General features: G+C 34.7%; 3 protein-coding genes and 1 pseudogene across 4 annotated transcripts; all 4 read right to left on the reverse strand.

Annotated features, from left to right (window-relative positions):
* Nucleotides 1-8: 8 nt before the first annotated feature.
* LOC110714078 (ribosome production factor 1-like) lies at nt 9-4,627 on the reverse strand. Its single transcript, XM_021892544.1, has 11 exons — nt 4,246-4,627; nt 4,073-4,153; nt 3,802-3,897; nt 2,562-2,645; nt 2,391-2,460; nt 2,107-2,189; nt 1,345-1,424; nt 1,135-1,233; nt 943-1,039; nt 330-419; nt 9-205 (listed from the first exon to the last, which is right to left on the reverse strand). Exons 1-11 carry the CDS (start codon nt 4,483-4,485, stop codon nt 167-169), a joined length of 1,059 nt encoding a protein of 352 aa, XP_021748236.1. The 5' UTR covers nt 4,486-4,627; the 3' UTR covers nt 9-166.
* A 332-nt stretch (nt 4,628-4,959) lies between these two features.
* Nucleotides 4,960-12,827, reverse strand: LOC110714397 (annotated as a pseudogene).
* A 259-nt stretch (nt 12,828-13,086) lies between these two features.
* On the reverse strand, nt 13,087-14,844 carry LOC110713914 (uncharacterized protein C594.04c-like). The gene is made up of 3 exons (XM_021892359.1): nt 14,440-14,844; nt 13,976-14,239; nt 13,087-13,680 (listed from the first exon to the last, which is right to left on the reverse strand). Exons 1-3 carry the CDS (start codon nt 14,677-14,679, stop codon nt 13,198-13,200), a joined length of 987 nt encoding a protein of 328 aa, XP_021748051.1. The 5' UTR covers nt 14,680-14,844; the 3' UTR covers nt 13,087-13,197.
* A 3,645-nt stretch (nt 14,845-18,489) lies between these two features.
* LOC110714476 lies at nt 18,490-21,974 on the reverse strand. Of its 2 annotated transcripts, XM_021892989.1 has the most exons (5): nt 21,132-21,970; nt 20,692-20,744; nt 19,716-19,913; nt 19,185-19,421; nt 18,490-19,070 (listed from the first exon to the last, which is right to left on the reverse strand). In XM_021892989.1, the coding sequence occupies exons 1-4, from the start codon at nt 21,582-21,584 to the stop codon at nt 19,208-19,210; spliced, it is 918 nt and encodes a 305-aa protein (XP_021748681.1). In that variant the 5' UTR covers nt 21,585-21,970; the 3' UTR covers nt 18,490-19,070; nt 19,185-19,207. The 2 variants fall into 2 exon arrangements, with proteins under 2 accessions (XP_021748681.1, XP_021748682.1); XM_021892990.1 differs by lacking the exon at nt 18,490-19,070 and having other exon boundaries at nt 19,340-19,438; nt 21,132-21,974.
* Between the last annotated feature and the right edge of the window lie 3,688 nt (nt 21,975-25,662).

Raw genomic sequence — 25,662 nt, forward strand, 5'->3', positions numbered from 1 at the left:
ATGTTTAAACAAACAAAATTCATTGTCATTTCATCATTAGCATATTTTTCATTGACAGGATATCATTCATGAAGGTAACAAATAGAAAACTGAAATACTTAAGCAAAATTTGAGGCTTTACAATTACCCTATGGCCAAATTTTGGACACACAAATCAATGGGCAAATCACAAGAAAAATCTCCTCCGACTGGTGTCCATCTCCGGCTGTTTAAGATAAATAGCCAAAAAAAAAAAAAAAAAATTAATACACAAATTAACCACAAAAAAGAATGAACATATTAACAGCATTTTATTCCTGCTCAAACAGTAGAAGCAGTAACAAAATTACCTTATGAGTCCATTCAAATTCCCCGCCTTGAGTATCAAATGTGCCGTGCTGCAGGCTTCTCAACTTCAATACAAACCGAGGACCGCATTCCTGCATAGAATATAAACCAACAGTTCAAAGATAATAACATTTGGTAAATTAACCTCATCTAGATCACCAGATAACACAACTGAATTATGTTCAACAACAACAACACAACTAAATTATGTCCAACAACAACACAACTAAATTATGTTCAACAACAACAACAATAAAGCCTTAGTCCCAAAATGATTTAGGGTCGGCTAACATGAACCGTCACAAGGAATCGTACGATATAAAGAAAAGGACGTAACAAAATAATCATTTGAAAGAGTTTGAGAAAGGTGAGTACAGTGAGCAAACGAAAGAGCATTCAAGAAAAACTAAGGGAATTTTAAAAGGTAACCAAGAATAAAGTTCAAGAAAGTTTAAAAAAGTGGTTAAAAAGTTGGAGCAAAAAACATCAAAGGAAAGCAATACAGTTCATAAAATTTGGCAAGCTACAGCATGAAATTTCAAAATAGTAGAATTTGGGGGAGATGGGGTCAAAAAGAGAGGAGGAAAAGTATAATGTAACCAAAAAATTACAAACCTGCAGACGGGGCTTGACATAATCTGAAGCCTTCTTCTCGGCAGTAGGATCCTTTTTGGAGTCTACTTTCTTTGAATCTTTGGATTCAAATACATACCTAGCATAATACCAAGAACAAGAAATTGATAAAGTAGAATCTTCATGAAGTAAAAAAATACCATCTAGGTAGAAGAGGCAACAAGCAATGTGTACCTATGGTGGCGAAAGAATATATAATCCCGCTGACAGTGAAAGGTAACAACCCGACGACCGCGAAATTCTGGTTTTTGGGGGAAGAGAGATTGTAACATTCTGAATTATAAAAGAAAGAAAAACTGTCAGAAACCAGTCATAATACCTAAATGAAAGGGTCACTAGAAGCACAGATTAGCACGTTACTACTATATAGGAAATAAAGGAGACCTTCCAACACGACACCCTAGCCTTGTTGTGAAGTTATTTAGCATTAGTTCAGGCCAATGACTGGTTGGATTACCATGATTCTGCAAAAAAAACAAAAAAACAAATAGTTTCATGAGCATAAAAAAGAGAGCACTAAACAATACACAACTACTTAACCAATAAGACTTGATGGGAAATACAGTCACATTACAGGTCTATTCAAGCTATCAATCCATTGCTATAAGAAAATGTTTTATCGCAGAATAAAATGTAGGCAAGTTGAAACTCTTTAAAGGCTCTTAAAGTGAATTATAATTCTATACCCATCAATATTAGAAATTTCAGACACAAAGATATTCACAGGATGGCCGACAAGATGATTGGACACTCTTACAAGGAACAAGTTACAGACCAGAATTACACATAAAGCTACGAACAGTGAAACAACATAATACAAAGTATAAACTTTCCTTTTAGCTCAGGTGAGCAAGTCAGTAGTTCAGTACTACACAAGTCAATATCAAATTAGGTGTATGTGTGTTGACTGTGTTGTATGACTTGTATCTTGACGTGCAGCCAAGGGCATCCAAATGAGTTACAAATTCAGTTAACATTTGCAAATACAGCTAATACTCCCTCAGTCCCTTTTTGTTTGCTCTATGATCTACTTGCTTTTGAGAGCTTTATGAGTCATATGGGGCCAAAAATAAAATAAGGGACAGAGGGAGTGTGTATTAGTGTATTACATTTCAAGAAAAACAAAATTTGCAACTGGTGACTAACCTTAATCTCTTTTCGTAATTTAAGTTTTGAAAGCTTGAAATGTGCAGTTGGTCCATCAGGTAAGCCAATGATTAAGAGAGCATCTATGTCACCAAATCAGAGAAAAACATTATAAGATGTTAAAAAGAAAAACAAATTGATAGCATAAGTTGAGCTACATGACTTTCCAGTCAAAGCATTACATACAGCCACATAAGCAAAAGACAACAAGATTTGGGAAAGGGCCAGATTAAATCTTCTATATTAAAATTTACTTCTGCTGATTGGAGAAAAACGACACTGACCTGGTTCTCTTCTATTTGTATGGACAACAATCAAAGTAGTGAAATCCTTTTTAGTTGCATAAGTCACAATCTACAAAAGTTGTTTAACGAAAAGACAGGGAAATAAGATATTCGGCAATGAGAAAGATAATTTGTTATATATATTATATGGTAAAGGAGACAAACTCCAACCTTCTTCAAGTCGTAGGTTCCTCTCTTATGGTAAGAGGAATTTGGGATAACTTGAACTAATTCTTTGATAAACTCAGGTCCCCTCTGCAAACAGCATAAGATGAAAATCAGGCTATATGCATTCATATTGCAGAATATATTAGGAACTACTTCGCATCAAAATATGCAGTTGACAAGCATGGATACATGATTGTATCACATCGACATCAAAACGAAGCCGTTATCATTAGCAGTGCTCAGCACTAGCTACTTTACACCTCAAACATCCCAACGTGTAGCAAGGCAGGAGCCAAACAAGCAATTGCCTCCAAGTATTTCAACACACCGGTACCAAGAACAAAAATTTCAATGCTTATTCTATACTCCTTAACCCTCACCATCAAGTATACAAAGTACATGAAGTACTTCTCAAGGCAGCTGCTATGCCAATTGAAATGAGGGAATACAATCATCACAGTCAACAAATGTATAGAGCTACACGTACATCATTATCAATCATCAATTGTATCTCAACATGAAAGGGGGAAAAAAGACTATTTCCTATGTCAAAACATAGTTGCTCATTATCCTAACCTCTAGTTATAAAGGACAAGGCATAAACATTAGCTTATTAAACAGCCCTTTGTGATGGCTAGACCATTCCCACACTCTTCCCATCACTTGACTGGTGCAGGGGCACGTTTATAAGTTTATAAACCATTAGTACTTTTCAAATAAGGTGACAAATTCTTCTGAACTCCAATTATAGTTTTTAAAACTCATTTCCAAACCTTTGGAGCTTCGAGCATTATAAAGGAATAGAAAGAAATCACAACGTAAGTAATCAGTTCTTTAGAATTGGCCTAGACCTACATAGAATTAGTTGCCTTCAAACCAAAGGTTTAAAGGGGAATATAAATCATTTTTGTACCTGAACTGAAAGTACAAACAGCAGCGAATCCAGTGCACAAACATAATTTCCTTTCGAAGTATACACATTAAAAATTACTTAGCAACAACAAGGATCATGTTAAGACCAATTATAAGGTAACAACACCCAGAAACACAAATAGCCTTACTCCGTTTTTACAAGCGCTCTTTACACTAGTTCATTGCTTTCATGTAATCATAATATATATCATTCCACATTTCCCTATACATGTCATTGATAAGCTAACACTGTCTAGAGCGAAAGAAATACGCAAAAGTGATAACATTAGCAAATGTAATAACTACGGCAAGTGAAAGGAGAAGATCATACAGTGGAGTTGAAACGGCATGTAGTAATCATAACTTTCTGAGCACGCTGCCCTTTCAAAACCGCACTAAACTCATCAGTATCCAATTCCGCAAACAACTGCAACAAAAAAATGCACCCATTAATTCAACAATTCAACCACATTTCTATCTACATAACCAAAATTGAGACATTACATAAACAATTAAAGCCAATTTCTCAAGAATTTAACCACATTTCAAGCAATATAAACGAAATTAAGACATTAAATTAAAAATAAATTAAAAAAAAAAACCTCTTCATCATCAGGCTTGCAAACAGTCTCATCAGCTTCCCTAGTATTCTCAATCGTACGAGGAATAGGCCTTGGAGGAAGCTACAAAACACAAAATCAAAATCAATCTCAGCCGTTTAATCGAATTTGAAATCGAAATCAAACGGTTGGAATGAAGAGAGAGAAAAAAAAACCTCTTCGCCGAGTTCAAGAGCGCGTTTATCAGCAGCATCACGAGCTTTGGTCTTCTTACGCTTATCAAGCTTCTTCTCGTGCTTAATTTTAGCATGAATTTCAGACCTTTTGGCTTTGTTCTTAATCATGGAAGGTAGAAGTTGTTCCTTCTTGAAGGTTGAAGTTGAAGGTTTAGCATCTTCTCCGTTGGTTTCGCCGCCATTGTTGGAAGCTTCTTTCTCTCTCTTCTTCCCTGCCATTCTCTCTCTCTAGATTTCTGGGAGGGTTTAAGGTATGGCAGTCGGAAAACGGAGGTCGGAAGGAGAGGTGTTTAACTAGGGTTTTAGTTTGACTCGGGGAAGAGTGGAAGACGATAGTAGGAGAAGTTTGGGTTATAATGTAATGGGCCACTGTCTTATCTCTCAATTTATCGGTTGGGCCTTTGTTAAGACTTTAAATACAGTTTATTCGGAAAATTTAGGTGATAATATAGACGGGATTTGATCTCAGGTTTTGACTAATACCCCTCAAAATTTTAGATAACTGGTTAATTATATGCTTAAATGTGGTCTTATTAGATTATGCAATGAAAGCTACGCTCTAGTCTAAGAATATATGGTCTCGAGTTTCAAGAAATGTAGACGATAAACCAATAAATATACGTAGTATTATAGACAAAATAATTCGTTCTATCACAACAAAAGCAAACATTCTTTGTTTTTTGGAAGGGGAAAAGGAAAACCGAGCTAATGCATTAATTATACAAACTGTGTATCTATACTAAAACAATATAAAAGTACTTCAAAATGAGTACTCTCTACTGAGTAGCATAAGTAGAATTTGTATTGCTCCATTGGGAAAACTTAATATTTTTTTTAATTAAGCAATTTTCTGAAAAAGAGCATTGTTGCTAAACGTTTGTAGCTAATACAACACAAAATGCTTAACAATGGTTCCAAAAGGTTTTACTAATTTCCAAAGAACTTGGTAATCTTATTGTTTTGAGAACAAATACATCAAATCAAGCTACAAATGGCATTCTGAATTGGAGGAGACTCGGATCGTGTTCAACGCAGTTGCAGAATTTCCATGGCATTCCACTGCTTCAGCTGGTCTATTGACGTTATGTTGCACTTCATTACTTTTACCCCACAATAGCATATACAGACCACATATGACCATGATGGATCCTATAACACTGTTAACAATACATAAATCAAAATGAGAGCTATGAATTTGATCAAAAGAAAGCAAAGCAACTAGAAAATTTTAATTCCATACGATCTGTTCCATTTATATATGTCATTTTTGTATGTTTTGAGTTGTAAGTTACTCATAACATATCACACCAATCCGCTCTTTCTTTCTTCCCTGATTGTAACTTTCAAATGGGACAGAAGGAGTACTAATTATGTAACAAAGCGAAGAAAACAGACCTTCCAAGATAAATTTGTTCATGAAAGAAGGCGAAATCCATTATGGTAACAAAAATTGGTATGAAAGGGCTGAATGCTGCAGTAAACACTGGGCCCTTCTGTTCAACGCACCATGACATACCAACATAGCACAGTCCTGAACCCGAAATTCCCTGCATTTTTAAAAACATCAACTGATTTCTTCATGTTCTTAAAGCATAATCTTATTTACAAAAATATATGCTATCAACTTAAAACCTTAGCTTACAGGAAAGAATATCTTGGAAATTGATGTGTTTCTCTGGTGCATAAAGGAAGATTTTGAGAATCCTTCAAAGTAATCCCAAAAGAAATAATTGGCGGGACCTTTGATAGTGAATTACTGATTAACTAATTTATGCTAAAGATTGATATTGGCATATTAACTTCGATATCGAGACTAAAAACTAAGATTGCAGCAAATAATAATTCCTACTTACAGCAAATAGCACAGTAAAGATTTGCAGCTTTCCCCTCAGAATCCATATTGTAATGTCTCTGTTGATGGCAAAGCATAGAATTGCTGATTGAACAGCGCCAAAAGATGACATCAAGGCTGTGCTCGAGTATTTAAATGGGTATTTCTTGCCAATCTTTGACTGTATAAGAAACCATCCAGACCAACACACGGCACTTGACAGAAGGAAAATTGAACCAAGAATCCATTTTTCCTTGCTGCCAGACTTAGAAGGCGTACTCAAATGCTTAGCATGATATGTGGACAGTGGAATTCCTCTGTACAGTATGAGTAGTATAGCTCCACCGATGCATGTAAGTGAACCTAACACTTTAGCTATACCATATTTGCTTCTCAAGTTCACTTTCTCTTGCCTGCAAAAGCTCAATGCAGTTAAAACTTATTATATTTTTACAACAGAGGTGCTAAATGTGCTATTAGGAATGTGAAACTTCATCTCACCCTAGAGGTAAAGCCAAAAGGAAAGTGAATACAGGGCTCATATTAGCGAATGCACTAGCAAATACAGCAGATGTGTATTGTGTCCCAAGAAGAAACAGGTACTGAGTGAGTGTTGCCCTGAAAACAACCATCAATTCACCATTTCTCCAGAGTTTAAATAAGCCATCTCAAAGAATAAAAACTTCATTATTACAAAAGGGGAAGGGGAAACCAACATCAAGTATGTAAGAAACAACTGTTTCTCTCACCCAATGAGAGCACTGAAGAAGGTATAGCATAAGATTGAAGTTGTGAGCTTTACTCCACTTTGCCTGCAAACACAGTACATACCTTAGCAACCCACATTGATTTTTTAACCAATGTTTTCTATAGACTTATTTACATCAGGGTTTGTTGCACATAACAAGTCAATTCAAACAATGTTTGCAGATGATTTACCTCTCACAGAAGTAGGCAATGGGTGCCAAAAATATTGAAGCAGAAGTCAGTCTGTATGTGATTATAACCAACTGATTTGTACCCTCGTCAAGAATCTTCTTTAATAAGATGTTCAATACTGCAATCACAAAGTAAACAGCCAATATTACTGCAACAGGCTTCCATTGCTGATATCTCGCCATAGGCTAGATTACACTTTTTCCTTCCTTCTTTGTTTCCTTTTGTAGCAAATGTTAGCCAGACTGATCAAACCCCAGCAATGTTAACACTCAAACATCTTATATTCAGGAAAGAAATAGCAAATAAGAAACAGTAACACTAAAACTAGACATGTCACATCATCTGCTTTTTCAAGAAAGAAGTTCACATCAACACAACTTATATTCTATTTTTGTTTAACTTTTGGTTGATCGTTCCCAACAGTTCAAACTACAGTGAAGTTTGCCAAGGTCACACGCCTTCGTCATCATCTAATAACCTCATAGAGTGATCATGAATCACTTTATACTTACCAGATTAGGAGATGTTCTTCATTTCCATTTAGAGTGTGATGTAAAACAAGGCATATCCTTCTTTTTGACGGAATCCTATTCTAACAACAAGACAGCAGAATGACCAAAAACGGAATAGCCTCAAGTGCAATTAACCAACAAGAATAATATGTCATATCATATAACACATTTAGAAGCCATTGAATAAGATTATACAGCATATGTACAAATTTACACTTGCTATTAGTGTATCTTAGAATAATATGTGTTAGGATACTGTTTCCAGATACAGAGATGTGCACATGCTGAAGAAAGTAGAACATCTAGCAAAAGTAAGATTTGGTAAATATATCAGAAACACAAATTTTCTTTAAGACTACCACTATCACCACTCTGCAGCACCTTACAAAAGTTGCAAACATATCTTTCAGGTACTTGTTTTATTGCTGATACAAGAATTATTGTCTTTGAATGACCAAAGAACCTCAAAAACTTTATGTAGTACATTGGATGCTAGTTAGTGTAGCCAAATGCTGTCTATGACTCTATGCTTATATTATTAATTAGAGAACTAGCAGAATATAGGATAACAAATACAGCTTCAATATGCCATATGGCTGTTGGCCTCACAGAACTAGCATGAGATTAATTGCTTTATTTAAGCTAGACTGAGTAGTGTCTGGTAAAGAGAGCTAGTATAGCTAGTGCTAAACCCACTGCCATTAATGGCAATATGGCACGTATCCATACTTCTGCTAAATGAGGGAAAATGGCCTTTCTGGTCCTGACCAACAATCTTATGCCACATTAAACCACTTTTAATTGAGCATCTTATAATGGTGCTCAAAATACTTTCACCTAGATGATTTACAATTTACATGATAAAATTTTCCATATTAATTGTCAAAATTATATGTCAAAGTGTCAGAGAAAGCATTGTACCATGTACCAGTAAATAATATGACTTGCTAAATAGAAGTGAATAAGTAAGTTCTATATCAATAATATAGCAGAAAACATTATCTTTAAGATAGGATTACTGGAATATACAATAGGCTCAATACTCATCCAGATGAGTATGATATAACACTTCAAAGAATAAAGCTGTAAGGAAATAGTTATCTTGCCATGATAATAACTGGAACCATAGATGGTGAGGTGGTTCTGGATTATTTATACATCACTCTCCTATTAGGAGGAAAGTAGGCTTCCATCCATGGCTCAACATTAGCAATAATTAACTATTAGCTAATATAACAATGGTGACCAAGGCATCACATGGATGAAAGTAAAAGCTAGGGAGAGGAAGGAGCAAAGAGGGGGAGGGGGAGGTGGGAAGAGTACAAACATGGATGACAATTATTCTCACAACTAGAGGGAGGTTGAATAATATCTAAAATTTGTTTTTGTTTTTCACTAGAGTTAAACATTTTAATACAATATATGTTGCTCATAATATTATAAAGATACAAATTGATATCTATGATGGATAGCATTTCTGGAAGAACATCTTGAAAATTCATATTAATTTAAATAATTGAAAATAGTAAGCAGTGACAAAGGTCCATAGTATGCCAAAGCTGGATATTTCAAAGTGAGTATTCTTTAATTAGACCAAAAATCTCACATAGGTTTAAATGAGAGAAGTTTTATATAAATTCCAGAGCATAGATGAGTGAAACCAAACTAAGAGGAGCATCCAGAACTGGTGACATGAATAATGTCAATTGCAGTTGCAGAACTTTCATTGCATTGCACTGCCTCAGCTGGCTTGATTAAGTTTTCTTGTGATGCTTCTCTGCTTTTACCCCACAGAAGAATATAGAGACCACAAATCGTCAGAATTGATCCTATAACACTGTTAACATCCCAGAAAGCAGAGGGGAATGAGTACTATTGATTAAATACTTTTTTTAAAAAAAAAAAAAATAAGTAAAACAAAAAGGAAATTTTGAATTTATACAATATTCCCCCTGTCTGAAATTCTCAGTTAGAAAAATAGTAAAAGAAAAATCTTTTTGTACATGATAACTAGCTTTGAATAGTCAAATAAAGCACTCGGTTTCTACCTTTGTTCCCCTTGTTAAATATGACATTAACTCCTAGTAATGGATATTAGGAATAAAGAAGTATTAGTATTAGGGAAATTCAGAAACAAAATGAAAGAAACAAACCTTCCAAGGTAAATTTGTTCATGAAAGAAGGCTAAATCCATTAATAATATATATATCTGTATTGAAGGGATGAATGCTGATGTGAAGACTGGGCCCCTCTGTTCAACACACCAGGATATCCCAGCATAGCATAGCCCTGATCCTAAAACTCCCTGCAATTTGCACAATAATGATTTATCTTGCTCAAAATTCTCGTAGAAGTAAAAACTTCCTAGCCTATATGATGTCTTTGGTTCTACAAAATGCATAAAGGCGGTTTCTAAAAATACATTAAGTCATCCCTGTTATAACAATTAGTCTAGCCTTCGATAGTGCTTTACTATTTTCAAATATTTAAATGTAAAAAAGAACAATATTTTGATTCAAAAACTAGTAGATTACAATTCACTAGTTTACCACATTAAGAAAAGAAGGTCAAACCATACTTACAGCAGCAAGGACAGTAAGGATCTGCAGCTTTCCAGTAAAAATCCATACGGACATATTCCTGTTGATGGCAAAGCATAAGATTGCTGACTGAACAGCCCCAAAAGCAGACATCAAAGCAGTGCTCGTATACTTGCATGGATATCTTTTGCCAATGCTTGATTGTATAAGGAACCAGCCAGACCAGCATAAGATGCTGAGCACAAGGAAAATCGATCCAAGGATCCATCTATGCTTGTCGTCAATCTTACCAAACATACTCAAGTTATTAGCATTGTATAGTGAAGTCCTTGAGTGTGTTGCTTTGTTAAGTGGAATCCCTCTGTACAGGATCATTAAAAGAACTCCCCCGATGCAGATAATTGAACCCAACACTTTAGCTATCTTGCCAGTGCTTTTAAAGTTCACACTTTCTTGCCTGAGAAAAGCTGAAAAAAGTTACGTAACTTTCCTTTCAGCAAACTCCTACTAGACAGTAAAATTAAGAGTTCCTACCCTAGTAGTACAGCTAAAAGGAAAGTGAAGACAGGAGTCATGTTGGAGAAGGCAGTGGCAAAGGCAGCAGATGTGCATTGGATTCCAAGAAGAAACAGATACTGGGTGAGTGTTGCCCTGTAAACATCTTATTCTTTTCAATTATGTTTCTTCATTTGAGTTGCAAGCTCGAAGAAAAAACACAATGGTACATTGAAGAAAAAACAGAAGCAAAAATTAGTATTTGAACATAATTTTCTTACTCACCCAATTAAAGCACTGATGAAGAGATAGCATAAGATTGGAGTTGTGAGCTTAACATTTAGACCTCTTCTCCTGCAACAACAATCAAGAATTCAAGACATTAATTCCCTGCACCTTGTTATTTGTTCTGTTATTTTCTTTTATGAATCAAGAATTATGCTCACACAAATACCTTTCACGGAAGTAGGCAATAGGCATCAGAAAAATTGCAGCAGTGGTTAGTCGATATGTTACTATAACTAAATGACTCTTTCCCTCATCAAGGATCTTTTTAAATAAAAGGTTTAAAACAGCCATCACAAAGTAAATAATCAGTATGACAACAACAGGCTTCCATTTCTGACATCTTACCATCTGGAAGTTTATGCTTTCTTTTTTGTCAATTGTTTTTTACTACGACAAAAGGCTTGAGCAGACTGATCTACATGCAGTGGTATATAAGCACATACAAATGAAAGGATAAACATGGTTAAACTGATAGTGTCACATCATTTGCTTTTCTACTAAAAAATTCTTTATATACACTTTTATTATCATTTGCTTGCCTTTGTGCTGATTCTCCAGAGTCCAGACAGACCACACAGTTGAAAATCAGAGCAAAGATTGTCAACGTCACTCATGTTCGTCAATCCAGTTACTGCACAGGTGATCATGCTTTTCGGCTGGCACTCTACAATTACCAGAAGTTAAGTAATTTTCTTCATTGCCATTTTGAATACGATGCAAAACAAGGCATATTCTTATTTTGAACAGAATCTAATTCTTATTACAAGACAACAGAATGAGTTGCAGCCTCATGCTGAATGAGTCACTGAACAATATGTCATATCATATAACACATTGGTCAGCCAGTACACAGCATTCATACAGCATTAACATCAACTAAGAATTTATGTGTAAAATAGTTACTATGGTAAAAGGATTTATTACTTGTACTTTTTCTGCCTTAAAGAATTTATTGCCCATTTATAGTCATGAACATGGCAAATAGACATAACCTTTTACAAAAGTCAAATATGACATATCAACGAAGGAGAAATTTTTCTAGTGTATAGACTGTAGAGGCTGTTGAAAGAAACAGAGAAGGTTTGACAGATGAGAGAATTTACCCCTTGATGGATAGGAATGAGCAACTAAAAAAAGATATATTTTAATCTTAGTTCTTTGTAGAACAGTAATAAAGCTAACTCAAAGTTACCAGCACTTTGAATGGCTACCCCAGGAATAGATCTTTCTAATACTGTAGTTGATTTCGTTGTCTGATTCAAGTTATAGCCATTGAACAACTAGATGGCCTCTAAAAGTGTAATACAGTAAAACAAGAGCAGATCAGTCTAATCAAATGCTGAACATTTGCTGAAATGCATATTTGAGAACGAAGATGACAAGCGTGTTATAAGAGAGCTTCAATAATTTCATAGGGATGCAGGCTGCATGATGTTCAGATAAAATCCTGCACAGTTATGCTGTATGACACAAATGATTTCCTATGTTGAAGATTTGATTAGATATGACATCGCTTTTATTTTATTCAGTAGGAAACTGCATGCACAAAATTTTCGAAGAACTCTTTAATTTGCTGGTCTAAAGGTGACCATCTATATATTTTCCAAATAAATCCATCAATCCCTCTCAAGTCCTTGCTGATGAAGTTTAATCCACTGCACACTAGGTTCCCCAGAGCATCTTATACTATAATCTAACATTTACTTGCTCCTGATGCTTCTTCATCGGCTGACTCAAAAGGCCAATCAGGCTCACATCAGTAATAGTTATAGAAGTCGCTCAAGTACAGATCTATACAGTAGAAATATACCACAATTTTGCAGCATTGACCTACATTAGTTTCTTGTACAAAGCTAAATAGGATCCCATAATAAATGACACATGGTCAGTGGAATCAATAAGGAAATTAAGACTGATCAGGCATGCAGTATTGTGGAATGAAATTAAAAGTGAATCCTAGATCTAGTGGCTGTTAGACTTACCCCTAACTAATCAGACTATCTTGTATAGATTTAGCACACTTTAAGTATTAGTGTGAAAGTGTACAGCTGGTACTAGAAAGATAGGATTTTGCATTTTTGTTCAGCACTTAATGGACAAATCGAGATACGAAGAAAACTCAATTGATCTATACAATTGCATACATTAGATTAGTAAGACAGGAGCAAAAATCTAAGGAAAAAACCTTAAAAAAAACACACAAGCTAAGGAACTCTTTTTATCAAATAAGCAACATTCATGAATCATTATATAACTCAGAAAGAGCCAAAGAGGGATAGGAACACACAATTACAAAGTGAAACTTCGAGGGAATCCAATAAGGATACTAATTGGTCTTATCTTTTGTCTCTTCAAGGGATGATGACTTGAACCATGGGATCCAAACTGAGGTGGTCTTTTGGTATTGTCGGTATGCTTCAGCTCTGAAGGGTTGCTTAAGCATTCTCTCCTCAACCAGAGCAGTCACATAAGCTAAGCACAAGGTATTAACAAAGGCTCCTACGAATATCCACCCTTGTCCAAGGCTCCATGCAAAGATACCAAGTCCCCACCACCACAGCTGCTCCCCAAAGTAGTTTGGATGCCGCGAGTACTTCCACAAGCCATCCTCCAAAGTGGGTAAGATCGGCTTCCCAGAAGCCTTCAACTCTGCATTTTTGGTGGAAAACTCGTGGAGCTGAGTGTCAGCATAGTAAGCAACAACTATACCAGCCAAGCACACAGCAATGGCTACAATATCCCAAATGCTCCATGGTGCTTCAACAGTGTGTATGGTGTAGTAGGGCAAGGTTAATCCCATCAAAAAAATCTGTAATACATATAGAAATTTCTTGGTCTTAGTCTCCTATAGGTCCCTATAAAGAGAGCTGAACCTTAACTCTTCTAAAGAAGCATACATTGCTTTCAAATCTACTGCATTTAACAACAAAATCATACTTGCACATTTTCCTTAAGATCATAGAACTGAAATAGAATCACGTAAAATTCGGCCTCGAATCAATGGATCAACTTGAACATACATATTTTTGCATCAGAACAACTTAATCTTTATATAAACATCTTAAAAGTAAAACAAAAAATACATGGAAAAGTAAGAAATATACCTGCTGAGCAAAATAGATGGCAAAAAAGGAGACCCACCACCAATTTTTGCCATACTGTTGGCGCATATCAGTGAAACGCCAGTCCTCCCTAGCACCCCATTGCCAATTTTCGCGGCGAAAATAGTTATGAGAAAGCCTTAAACTCCATAGAAATGTCAACATTATAACAATTCTGGACCTCCACATATTATAAGTTGCTATTGGGTGAATTGCATAGTAGTAAGCTAGCAGCAATGGAATCACTGTCCAATATGGATCAATCATCTGCACCCAAAATCAAACCCCACAAAAAAATTCAAAAAACAAGTACATTTCCCTAAAATTTGTATAATTTAACCAAATTTCACACCCTTAAACATCTTATACTCACAAATAACATAATATAAACAAACCCCAGAATCAAAATTCAACAATTCTTTCAAAATAACTACTAAAATTCAAAAGGGAAGAAGTTGTGATCATACCCAGTGGCTGGATTGGAGATGACCAATAGCCCAGAACATGACATTGATGTTGAAGAAGAAGAAGACATTGGCAAGGAGAAAAGGGTGTTGGTAGCACCATGACCAAAGGGAGGAGAGAGAATGCTCAGAATCAGAGTAATGGTTGAGGAAATACATGTAGAAGAAGATGGAAGGAAGAGGGGCTAAGAATGCTATGATTGCATTTTTAAGGTTGCTATGGTTGCTTTTAGTTTTACCCATATTTGATAAATTATGGTTTTAAATTTGGGGAATTGTTGTGAAATTGGTGGGTTTTTCTGGGTTTGTGAGAATAAGGGGGATGATGAGAAATTGGGAATTTGGAGGGTTTTTGGAGTGACAAATAGAGGTTTGTTGAGAGGGGTTTATATAACTCCATGAAAATGATCACTTGTGAAGTTGTGAGTTGTGAGAAGTGAGATGTTTAAAAATCAAATTTAATTGATTGTTTTTTTGCCACTCTTTTCTACATTGCTTGCATAAAGTGCACATCCTTATTTCGTACTCCGTAGTAGATATTAAGGGGTTGTTTGGCAATCGGCGGTTGGTTGTTGGCTTGTTTGACTAGTTGTATGGGTTGACTTTTTAAGTTATTGTGTTAAGCTGACTGTTTTCAAAAGTGTTTGATAAAATTATTAATGATTGTTAGTTGTTTATTAGTGATAAAGTGGACCAACAAGCCAAAAGCCAATAAAAAAAAGCTACTCTTATTAGCTTTTGGCTTTTGGCGGAAAAGCTAGCTTAAAAGCCAACAAAAAAGCCAACTATCAAACATATTTTTTGGCTGTTTGACCAAACTTAAAAGCCAAAAGCCAAAAGTTAGGCAAAAAGCCAATTGCCAAACAACCCCTAAGTGTAGGTTCCACTATGACTTTAATGCTCTATTACGGAGTAAAGGTGTCAAAATCATATCCGACCCGACTTAATTCGAAATTGATACGAAAAATATCCAATTCAGATTTAGACTCGTATGGGCACATAAATTCAATATGACTCAACTTTAAAAATTGATCCGATCCGACTCGATCGGACATTGACCTCACTAGACCCGATCCGATCATCCGAATTGACACCTCTATTAGATGCTTTCTTCATTCCTTATTAATTGTCTTACTAATATATTTTAGTTAAATATAATTTTAGAGTGTGTATTGTTTATCTGAACTTATTTTATTATACGTAATTGAGTTTGACATCACAAATTATTGATTCATACTATTAAACTTGACAGCATAGACTAGATAAGTAACATAAAGTTGGAATGTAACTATCTTAGCAAAGTCAACATGCATTTATATTTCTAACAACTAACATTTTTAATATGTAACATCATCATACAGTTATACTTTGTACATACAATTCTAGTAACACGGTCCATATATTTAGAAATTCGATTTTGGCTCTTATGACAATATGATTAGCTACTCTAAATCTTCTAATAGCTAAATGATTGTTCTTATTTAGACTTATAATATACAGTAGTAATTATGATGGAGCAATTAACTGATACTAGCTAGCTAGATAACTTATTCTAATATCAAGCAAAGATAAGCTAATTAATGAATTAAAACACTACTATAAGATTAGAACCATTTATATTGCTCTTTCATTTGCTTTGTTAATTAGTTGTTTAAAATTTCAGCTTTATAGGCCTTGATTAACTAACTTAACAAGACGGCGCAAAGCATCTCCATTGATTTTGTTGCATTTAACTTTATTCTAATCTCTAAATTTACAAATGTTTTCTCCACTCCTTAAGGGAGTTAAAAAAACTTTGAGCCGAAATGAATCCAAATCAATCACTGCTTATATCATGCAAATCCATTATTTAGAGGTGTCACAAATTTTTTAAAAATATTGGATTTACGTACATTGATTTATTTTAATGTGTTTTTTGTAAAACTAATGTGAAAGTAAATTTTTTTTAAATAAATAATTTTAGTTAAAAGGGCTAATTCAACCAAAAAGTGAAGCTGATGGTTGAACTCCTCAACCCCTAGATCAATTTATATACTTTATCAAAAAGTTATTGAAGTGCAAATCATTGTAACTAAACCCCCAGTTAATATTTCCTAACAAAAATAACCATTTGATGTTGATTTTAAGACATATGGAAGAGAAAAATGTGTAACAAAAAATTAATTGATCCTCCAAAAACATAGCCGAGGTAAAAAACATGTACAAAATACTTGATAGATGCAAATTAAGACGTTTACTTTGGAGGAAGATTATTTTTAGTAAAGAGAAAAGGAAAGAGATAGTATTGGGTTTATAAAAGTGAAATGGATAATGATGATTAGCATCATATTTAAGGAAGAAAGTAGTGTGGCTAATCATAAATGTTTAATTATCTCTTATGTACTAACCACCATGCGCCGAATTTGGGTGATTCCCGCCTTTTTTAAGTGAGCTTTATTTTTTTCTTCAAGTCGCCAACCCAATTTCATTCATGTGGGCTGTTGGCCCTCCGCAATCCACGCTTCAATCTTCTTCTATTTTTACAGCGTTACACCCTTCCTACCTTAGGGGACCAGTTGTTGCACCAATGCACCATACCTTAGCGTCTATGCGCCTTTCGACTATGGGCGGCCTTAATTAACTTCAGTCGTGTTTTTTTTTTTTTTTTTTTTGTTGAAAGGTCATATGTTTTTTAAATAGAGTTACAATCAGCAGATGGTATAGATGAGATTTGATGTATGGTTTGACTATCACCTCTTAGATACTATTTAATTTGATATATAATTGACATCTGCTATTCAATTTCATAAGAGAAAAATTAAATGAAACTCGATTATGCATTTTTTCAAACTTAGTCTTGAGCTCTTGACAGGTTGAATTTAAAATTGAGGTAGCTCGGCTCGATTTTTAACTCTTGTAACTAACCGGGCCGGGGTCAAGTAATGTCTCGAGTCTTAGAAATTTTGTGAAACAGTCTCACCCAAAACCTTCTTAAAAAAAATATATGACTTATTATTTTTCTAGTCTTTACGCTAAGTTGATAAGATAATAAACAAGAACCTTCCTTTGTCCTTTTGGTGTGAAACTTTTATAACATGAAAGCATGCAATAATCAAATGGAGTCATCGTGATGCTTCTTGTAAAGGAATCAAAATCATATGCAAAAGTAAAAAAAATGTAAAGTTGAATGGACGCAAGTAATCATAGTAAATTAGAGATTATTGTATCAATTTAGCGCATGCTTGCTTGACAACCCATAAATATGTTGGCTATGCATTCTTTTTACTATTTCAATTTCTTTTTTTACTACCTACAATGTTGGACTTGTCTCCATTTAATCATTTTCATAATTGATTAGCGGCCTTAATCTTCAAAATTACCACAGTTAAATATATAGAACGAAAACTATTACTAAACTAGTTTAAATTTTACATTAATAAGTCACGAGTATAATTCAGGATGAACAGAGGACTACTTTTTATATTAGTACGGAGTAAGAAATAAGTACGAGTAGCATTTTTAAATGTTCGGAAAAAAAAAGGTAGTCGTCACAACTCACAAGTAATCTTAAGTTAACCAACCATCAACCTAAAGAGGGAAGAGGCATGTTGAGGTTGGGACCATAGTAGGAAATATTTGTAGCACGTATGGGAAGTCGTCGGCCATTACAAAAAATAAAATGCAAATGAGTGTGATGATTATAAAGCAGATATTATAGCTAATCTTGTAATTAGTGGTAGCAGATCATCTGATTTTTTTGCTAATTACATGTGTGATTCTGGGTTGTGTTGCATGTGTTTTGTTGAAAGAAAGCTATGTCAAAGCTCCGGGTTTTGCTCTCTCTATGTTTTTCTTATAATTGCTTTCAGATTTTTTGCATATTAATCTGATATAGTCTCTTAATCTGTAAAAGTGTTAAACTATATTTTTTAGATTACTTTTAAGGACATGATCAAAAGTAGAACCGAATGATTGTAGATCATGATTTGTTATCTTGACTATTTTGTGTATAAGCAGCTGTAAAAATAAAGTCTCAATAATCTGTTTTTGTGATTGTTCAAGAAACAGTGAGTACATGAGTGTACTATCATTGCTAGGCTCGAGGCCTTATTTCTTCGATTTAAAAGATTTTTCATATAAAGGTAGGATTACTATTAACCTACGGAAAAAAAATGAGGAGTTTTAAAAAATACAAAAGATAAATACAAGTAACACTTTCTTCGGCCTAGATTGAACCCCTAACTAATCCCCAATGATGGGCCTAAATTTTAAGACTAACTAATACCTATATTGTCTCCAATCTTTGTGTATCTACATACTAAATACATTTGCATGGTTTATATTTGCCACCTTGACCATATTATATAAGAAAATACATAATCATGTAATATCTTGAAAATAGCACGTTTTTGCTTTAATAAGCGTGAAAGTTAACCCTGTAGATTTTGAAGGATGGGATTTAACATTGGAAATAGGAGTATACATGTAATTGCAATTTCCATTTGGCCAATTTGGGTAATACTTTGCTCCAAGAAAATTTGGGTAAAGGAGGTCATGTTGTTCACATAACATGATCTTGAGCATCTCCAAATAAATAAAGAACATTGCTTATCTTCTTTACCCAAGTCCATCATCCTTCAATCAACAAGGCATCCCTACAAAATTCAAGCAAAGGGCCTTTAATTTAAGTAGAAGTAGTAAAGATTACTAGACCCTTTTAATTAATTTAAGCATTGTGTATAAGGCTGTGCATGTGCTGATGTACTTACAGGGAGAAGAACAATTACGAACACTAGCAGCATCTTTTGATCATGAGGATTCGACGTTTTCTCCCAATCCAAGTAACCCAAATAGGGTCTGTGGACACCAGTCTATATCCAGCATTGGTGTACAACGAACGAGCACCCCAATCATCCTCATATGCTCTTAGCACAAGATATTCATGCCCCCATAACACTGCTGTTACCTCACAGGCTTTCAGCAGAGCAGTTGCTACTTTCTGCCTCCTGAACATATATATATGCTATACATCTGTTAGTAACTCTGTACTCATATAAGTTTTTGATACTTAACAGGTTAAACATTCACTTAAATCAAATAGTTATGATTACATATCTAAAATTGGCCCTTGAGCAGTTGTCAACAAGATTTAATTAGCTTTTTTACACAGGGATTGCGGTGCTTCTGTAATTAAGAAAATATTACTTTCGTGTGCTGTATTGTTCATTTAGGAGTGTCACTGAGAAATGAAGCTCAATTCAAGGTATTTTAAAACAAACATAGAAGTGTAAGACAAAAACCTGAAGTTTTGGGAAACGGCAATTCCTGAAACATAGAGATACTCTGGAGCTCCTTGGAGGTGTTGCATCACGTCGTTGTCTCTTAATACAGTGACATCAACTACACCTACAAGTTGCTGTTGAACTTGTTCTGCCTGAGAATTCATCGAAGTATCCCTATCATGTTCCTTTGCGGGCTCTGCCACCAGACATGCATACCTGTTTTTATTTTCTTATCATTAAAATAAGAAATGTATTCGTATACAACTAGCAGGTACATGTCCAACAAGAACTCTCAGGACAAACACTGCGGTCAGGGTGTCGCTGTGGCCCCTGTGGTTCAGTGTTTAAGGGAAGGCCTTATAGCCTGTGTATCCAACTTATCAGGCGGCCTGGTTTTGTTTACAAGTGAAGCTATGAGAATTGAGACTAGGCGTGACCATGGGAGACTGGGCGTGACCATGGGTTTTGGTTTGATCCTGTAGCATCAGCCTCAAGCACTACACCAAAAGTTCGATCATTGGTTTTGGTTTGAATGTTACAGAACGCCTTGTGAAAATTGAGAAAAGAAAGATAAGTGTCAAAATCCAACCCCCCCCCCCTCTCTTTTTTTACATAGCTCGTGAATCCAAAAATAGGCCTAGTGACATAAAAATTATAAATTATTAGGTGCAGTTGAGACCACGCTTTTAGAGTTTCAAATAACGTATAACAATAGTTCAAGGGAAGTATAAATGGTTTATCATTACAATTTTATTATTTTTTTTTTTCCTGAATTGTTTTCACTATGTTACCTAGAGACATATACTCGTAAGTCGTAACCTCTACAATTTTATGCATGACGATTGTGATTAGCTGTTTGATTGTGCAACTGCAAAGAAACTTAGCTAAGTTGCCAAAATTGTATGCTGCATGCATCCACAATTAATTTCCAATTGCATCTAGACTAAGCAATGATTCAATTCTTTAGTTGTTTGTATTAGGATGAAGAAATTACCTGTCCGGAGGAGAGTTGCGTAATCTATAAATAAGTCCAGCAAGAACTTCAGCCTGACAGGATGAATAACTATATACATTAGCATCGTTTCATCATATTATACGCCAATTTACCCTGTAATTAAGCATTGATTTTTAAGTTTGACTAATTAATCAAATTTTCAATTATGGTTATCATACAACTCATAAACAATGCAAGGTCATAACAAGAGGTCACATTTTACATTTCCCATTAAGAGCTACGTATAATACTTTTTAAAAATCAAATTCCCTAAATGATCAATAACATTGAACAACGTGTGATTTTGATTTATACAGTATAAACAAACCCACGTGACATGTGCACGTTGGAGGAGAGTCTCACCACATACAAACCCATTAGTTTTCACGTGTAAGTTATAATCGCAAAATTAAATTAAAATAGAAATTAAAGAAGGGTACCTGAAAGAAACTAAAGAACCAATCATCAAAGAAAAGAGAAGGAACATGAAAAGCTTCAGCTTGAACTTGAGCAACCATCTTCATTTCACTCTTATCCTCTTTCATCCTTCTCACTTTCCAACCATATTCTTTCACCAAATAATCAATCTCTTTACTTTCATCAAACCCTTCATTTTTTCTGATTTCAATTTCAGCCGTCTGATCAATCATCATCCCCAGTTCTTCATCTGTACTAGGTGGACGCTGCTGTACCAGAGCACTGCTGTTGCTGTTATCACTACTACTAATACATGCTACTTTTAATAACCCACCTCTAATAATACACTTATTTTTATGTATTAGTACTAATGATTTTGTAATTACAAAAGGTACAAATGACTTGGATTCACCAGAAATTGAGAGTGTTCTGGAAATGTTGAGTATTTGATGGTTAGCTTGTAAATTAGCCATCATAATCTATGTATTTGTAATGATATTATTATGTACACTTTTTATGTGACATATACAGTTTTCTGTATCTAGAATTAGAGCATGGTTTTTTAATATTTTTTTTTTGAGAATTTTTGTGTCTCAAATGTTGGATTGTTGGGGGTTGTTCATGAAATGTGGAAGAGTGTAAAAAAAAAATAAAAAAAAAAATAGGAAAAAAATTATGAGGAGAAAAATGAGATTAGGCATAAGTGGTAGTGAAGAGGGTATAGAACATGGAAATGCCAGGTGGGAGAAGTGTAGCCTAACACTTGGTATACCTTAGAGTTGAGGTTTAGATTTTGTACTAGTGGATGTGCAAGGAGGCATGGGTACATACTTCATACTCCACATACCAAATTAGAAATGCCTAATGTGACAAAATTGTATAATCTTCGTATAAAATATAAATAAAGTTAATACTCGTAAAGTCGTAATAGACTAGCAGCTAGCCAGCTAATTTGACAAGCTGATTGTAAGTAACTGATAACATTAAAGTGTTTGATAAATAACTGTACAGTATTAGTATTTCAGTTTATTTCATACTCAAAAAGGTTTTTTTTTTAATGTTTTAATTTCAAAAGGTTTTTTTCTAAATAAAAAAAAAATTGAGTTCAAAAATAATTTTTAATAAGCTATTTACCAAGTATTCAAATTAACTTTTTAATTAAGATGGTGAAACCTCTAAGAATGTTCAATAAGCTAAAAGCTTTTTACTCCCTCCGTTTTAAATACTTGCTCTATTTCTCTATACGTGGAGTTTTAGGAGCAATTGGAGAAAGTAATAAAATATGAAGGTAGTGGAATAGTTGGGAAAATAAAAAATTGTAAAAAGCAAAAGTAGTGAAAGAATAGGAGCAGAGAGAGTATTATGTTGGGTCCACTAAGTGTGAGAAATGAATCAAATATTACAAAAGTAGTGAAAGAATAGGAGCAAGTATTTAAAAACGGCCGGAAAAGAAAAGTGGAGCAAGTATTTAAAAACGGAGGAAGTACCAAACAAAGCCTAAGACTTTTTCAAATGATCTAGATTGTGTGTGTGTGGCTTTTTTTTTTTTTTTTTTTAAGGTTAGGAGTATCTCTTCATTATGGGGAAGATGATTGTGTACTACTGTACTGCAAGATATGAATTGAACCTTATATGAATATATGTACCGTATTGAAGTTGTATCATACAGTTGTATGTACGTGAAAGTTTTTTCGTACGTGAGTTTCTTTTCTTTGATTCTCGCTTCAACAATGCTAATTTTGTGCCACGATTGTTTGGGTTCCAAAATTATTGGACTCTAGAGGAGGAATCTCATTCTATAGTTAAAAAAATATGGCCGCACTCTATTAAAGGTTCGCGATTTTATCGTATCCAACAAAAAATGTCTAGAATAAAGACCGAGCTTAAGACATGGGCACGTAAAAGGTATGGAAACAATAATAATAAATTATTGGCAAATGAAGAAAAAATAAAAGAACTTCATCATGCCCTTCGATCACAACCTTTTAATCCTATTTTAGTAAGTCACATTAATAGAATGATTCGTCAGCATGAAAAACTCCTCCTTTTTGGACAGCGACATTATGACTCTCTAAATCGAAAGAAATGGTTATTTCAAGGAGATAGGAACACTCGTTTTTTCCATAACAAAATGAGGAAAAAAATAGTCTCAACGACTATTCATAGGCTAAAAAATGAAAATAATGATTGGGTTGATACTTGTGATGAGATTAAAACCCTCCTTTTAGACTCTTTTCGCTCAAGATTTAAGTCAACTCTAATACTACAAGATAATTAGACTTATCCTTTATAGACCCTATAACGTCAACTGAAGATTGCAACTCTCTTCTTGCTCCGATCTCTAAAGAAGAAATTAAAGACGTTTTTTTTAACATGAACCCAGACAAAGCCCCTGGCTCTGACGGGTTTGGAGCTAAGTTCTTTCAATCCTATTGGGAAATTATTGAAAAAGACATCACCTTGGCAATTCAAAGTTTCTTTTCACATGGATGTCTTCCACCAGCATTAAACCACACCATTATTACTCTTATTCCTAAGATAGAAATGCCCGAGAATCCTAACCACTTTCGACCGATCAGCCTAGTGAACACAGTGTACAAAGCAATTTCCAAGATATTGGTCAATCGTTTATGCCCTATTCTTCAAAAAACAGTGAGTCCGCTACAAAACGCTTTTACTCCGGACCGTTCTATCCACGATAATATCCTCGTTGTCCAAGAAATTTTAAACACGTTCCAGAAATCTAAAAACAAAATAGGTTGGTGCGCCTTAAAACTTGACATGGAAAAGGCATATGATAGAATATAATGGGATTTCTTGTGGAAATGCCTAAAAGCTTTTGGCTTCCCTTCCCAATGGATTTCTTGGATCCAAGAATGTGTTACTAAAGTTTCATACTCTTTAAAAATTAATGGGGAAACAACCGAATGGTTTAAACCCTCTAGAGGTCTTAGACAAGGGGACCCATTATCCCCCTACTTATTCATCCTTTGCATGGAAGTTCTAATTAGGAAACTTTGTTTAGAAAGTTCTTACCGCAAATCTAGGATAGACTTCAAAATTTGTCCTAGGTCCTTTTCTATTCCTTGTTTGCTATTTGTAGATGATAGCTTACTTTTCTGTAAAGCTACCGCTTCAGCTTGTACTAATCTTAAGAAAATCCTAGATTCTTTTTGTGACATCTCTGGCCAGCTAGTAAATTTTCACAAATCTTCAATTATTTTCTCAAGAAACATCCCTAATGGCCGAAGAACATTATTAGCTGCACATTTTAACATGACCCCTAAAGCCTCGCTTGGTAGATATTTAGGCGTTCTCTTTAGTTCTTATTATCCGCTGAAGAAAGATTATAAACATGTCATGGAAAAAACTGAACAACGTATCCAACATTGGGAAGCCGGTTTCTTATCAAAGGCAAGAAGACATACGCTTATCCAAAGCAATTTAGAAGCTTTACCTAGTTACCTATGCTCATCTTCCCTCCTTCCTAATGATGTAGCTAAAGAATTAGACTCCTTCCACCGAAAGTTCTTTTGGAGACAAGAGAAAGATAAAAACAGCATCCCCCTTATTGCTTGGGATAAGATTTTTAGACCAAAGGATGCAGGTGGGCTAGGTCTCCGGGGAACACTGCCTCTTAACAAGGCATTCATTGCAAAGTTAGGGTGGAAAATTATCTCCGAACCTAATAGTCTATGGGTTAAAATCATTAGAGATAAATATCTATGTAATAAATCCTTCTTTGAATGCACTCCAAATGTTAAAGATTCTTATATTTGGAGGAAAATCCTTGCCCAACGGGAAATTTTAAGAAAAGGAATTCGATGGAAGATTGGAAATGGAATGGATATATACTTTTGGATTGATAATTGGGTAACCAACCAAAGCTTAATTGAACTACTTCGTATGGATCCTAATCAAGTTGAGTTAGACACAAAAGTTTCAGACTTCATTCTCCCCAACAAACAATGGGATAGACAGAAGCTATGCTAGCTACTTTCTCCCAGACAATATCGTTTCTCAAATATTAGGAATTCCATTACCTAGCAGCGCGATGCTAGATATGCCGGTGTGGGGTCTTACTTCGTCTAGCACATTTACAGTAAAATCCGCCACATGGCTTGCCCATAATCTTGGCCTTGATGATAAATGGGAACATCATTGGATATGGAAATTAGATATCCCTCCTAAGCTCCAAATCTTCTTGTGGCAAATTCTTCATAATAGTCTAAGCGTTCGTGATACCCTTTACAAAAGAAACGTAATTCCTTTTAGTGATTGTGGTCTATGTAATATTTATAGCGAAACAGTGAACCATCTTTTTCTCACTTGCATTCATTCTAAAGATGTTTGAAACCATACCTTAGTTAAGAATTGGTTGGATTGTAGAGTTCCCTACACTGATTTAGTTGAAGCACTTTTAGGTTTAAAAAAACACAAACTATCTATTAGGAAATTTATCTTCCTTATTTGGAGTATTTGGAAAGAGCGAAATTCTATAATTTTCCGCCAAGAATCCTTTGATATTCCTAGAATTTTCCACCGAGCGCAATT

This window comes from Chenopodium quinoa, unplaced genomic scaffold (assembly GCF_001683475.1).
Source record: "Chenopodium quinoa cultivar QQ74 unplaced genomic scaffold, ASM168347v1, whole genome shotgun sequence".
Taxonomy (NCBI): Eukaryota; Viridiplantae; Streptophyta; class Magnoliopsida; order Caryophyllales; family Amaranthaceae; genus Chenopodium; species Chenopodium quinoa.

Excerpts from the sequence above, each read along its gene's own strand:
- LOC110714476 (XM_021892989.1), bottom strand. The coding sequence starts at position 21,584 with ATGATGGCTAATTTACAAGCTAACCATCAAATACTCAACATTTCCAGA. Across the intron at positions 19,914-20,691 it reads CGCAACTCTCCTCCGGACAG|GTATGCATGTCTGGTGGCAG; the intron begins GTAATTTCTTCA and ends AAATAAAAACAG. Across the intron at positions 19,422-19,715 it reads GCCGTTTCCCAAAACTTCAG|GAGGCAGAAAGTAGCAACTG; the intron begins GTTTTTGTCTTA and ends ATATATGTTCAG.
- LOC110714078 (XM_021892544.1), bottom strand. The coding sequence starts at position 4,485 with ATGGCAGGGAAGAAGAGAGAGAAAGAAGCTTCCAACAATGGCGGCGAA. Across the intron at positions 2,461-2,561 it reads GAACCTACGACTTGAAGAAG|ATTGTGACTTATGCAACTAA; the intron begins GTTGGAGTTTGT and ends CAACTTTTGTAG. Across the intron at positions 1,040-1,134 it reads ATATTCTTTCGCCACCATAG|GTATGTATTTGAATCCAAAG; the intron begins GTACACATTGCT and ends GTATTATGCTAG.
- LOC110713914 (XM_021892359.1), bottom strand. The coding sequence starts at position 14,679 with ATGGGTAAAACTAAAAGCAACCATAGCAACCTTAAAAATGCAATCATA. Across the intron at positions 14,240-14,439 it reads ATCTCCAATCCAGCCACTGG|ATGATTGATCCATATTGGAC; the intron begins GTATGATCACAA and ends TTTTGGGTGCAG. Across the intron at positions 13,681-13,975 it reads CCATCTATTTTGCTCAGCAG|ATTTTTTTGATGGGATTAAC; the intron begins GTATATTTCTTA and ends TATGTATTACAG.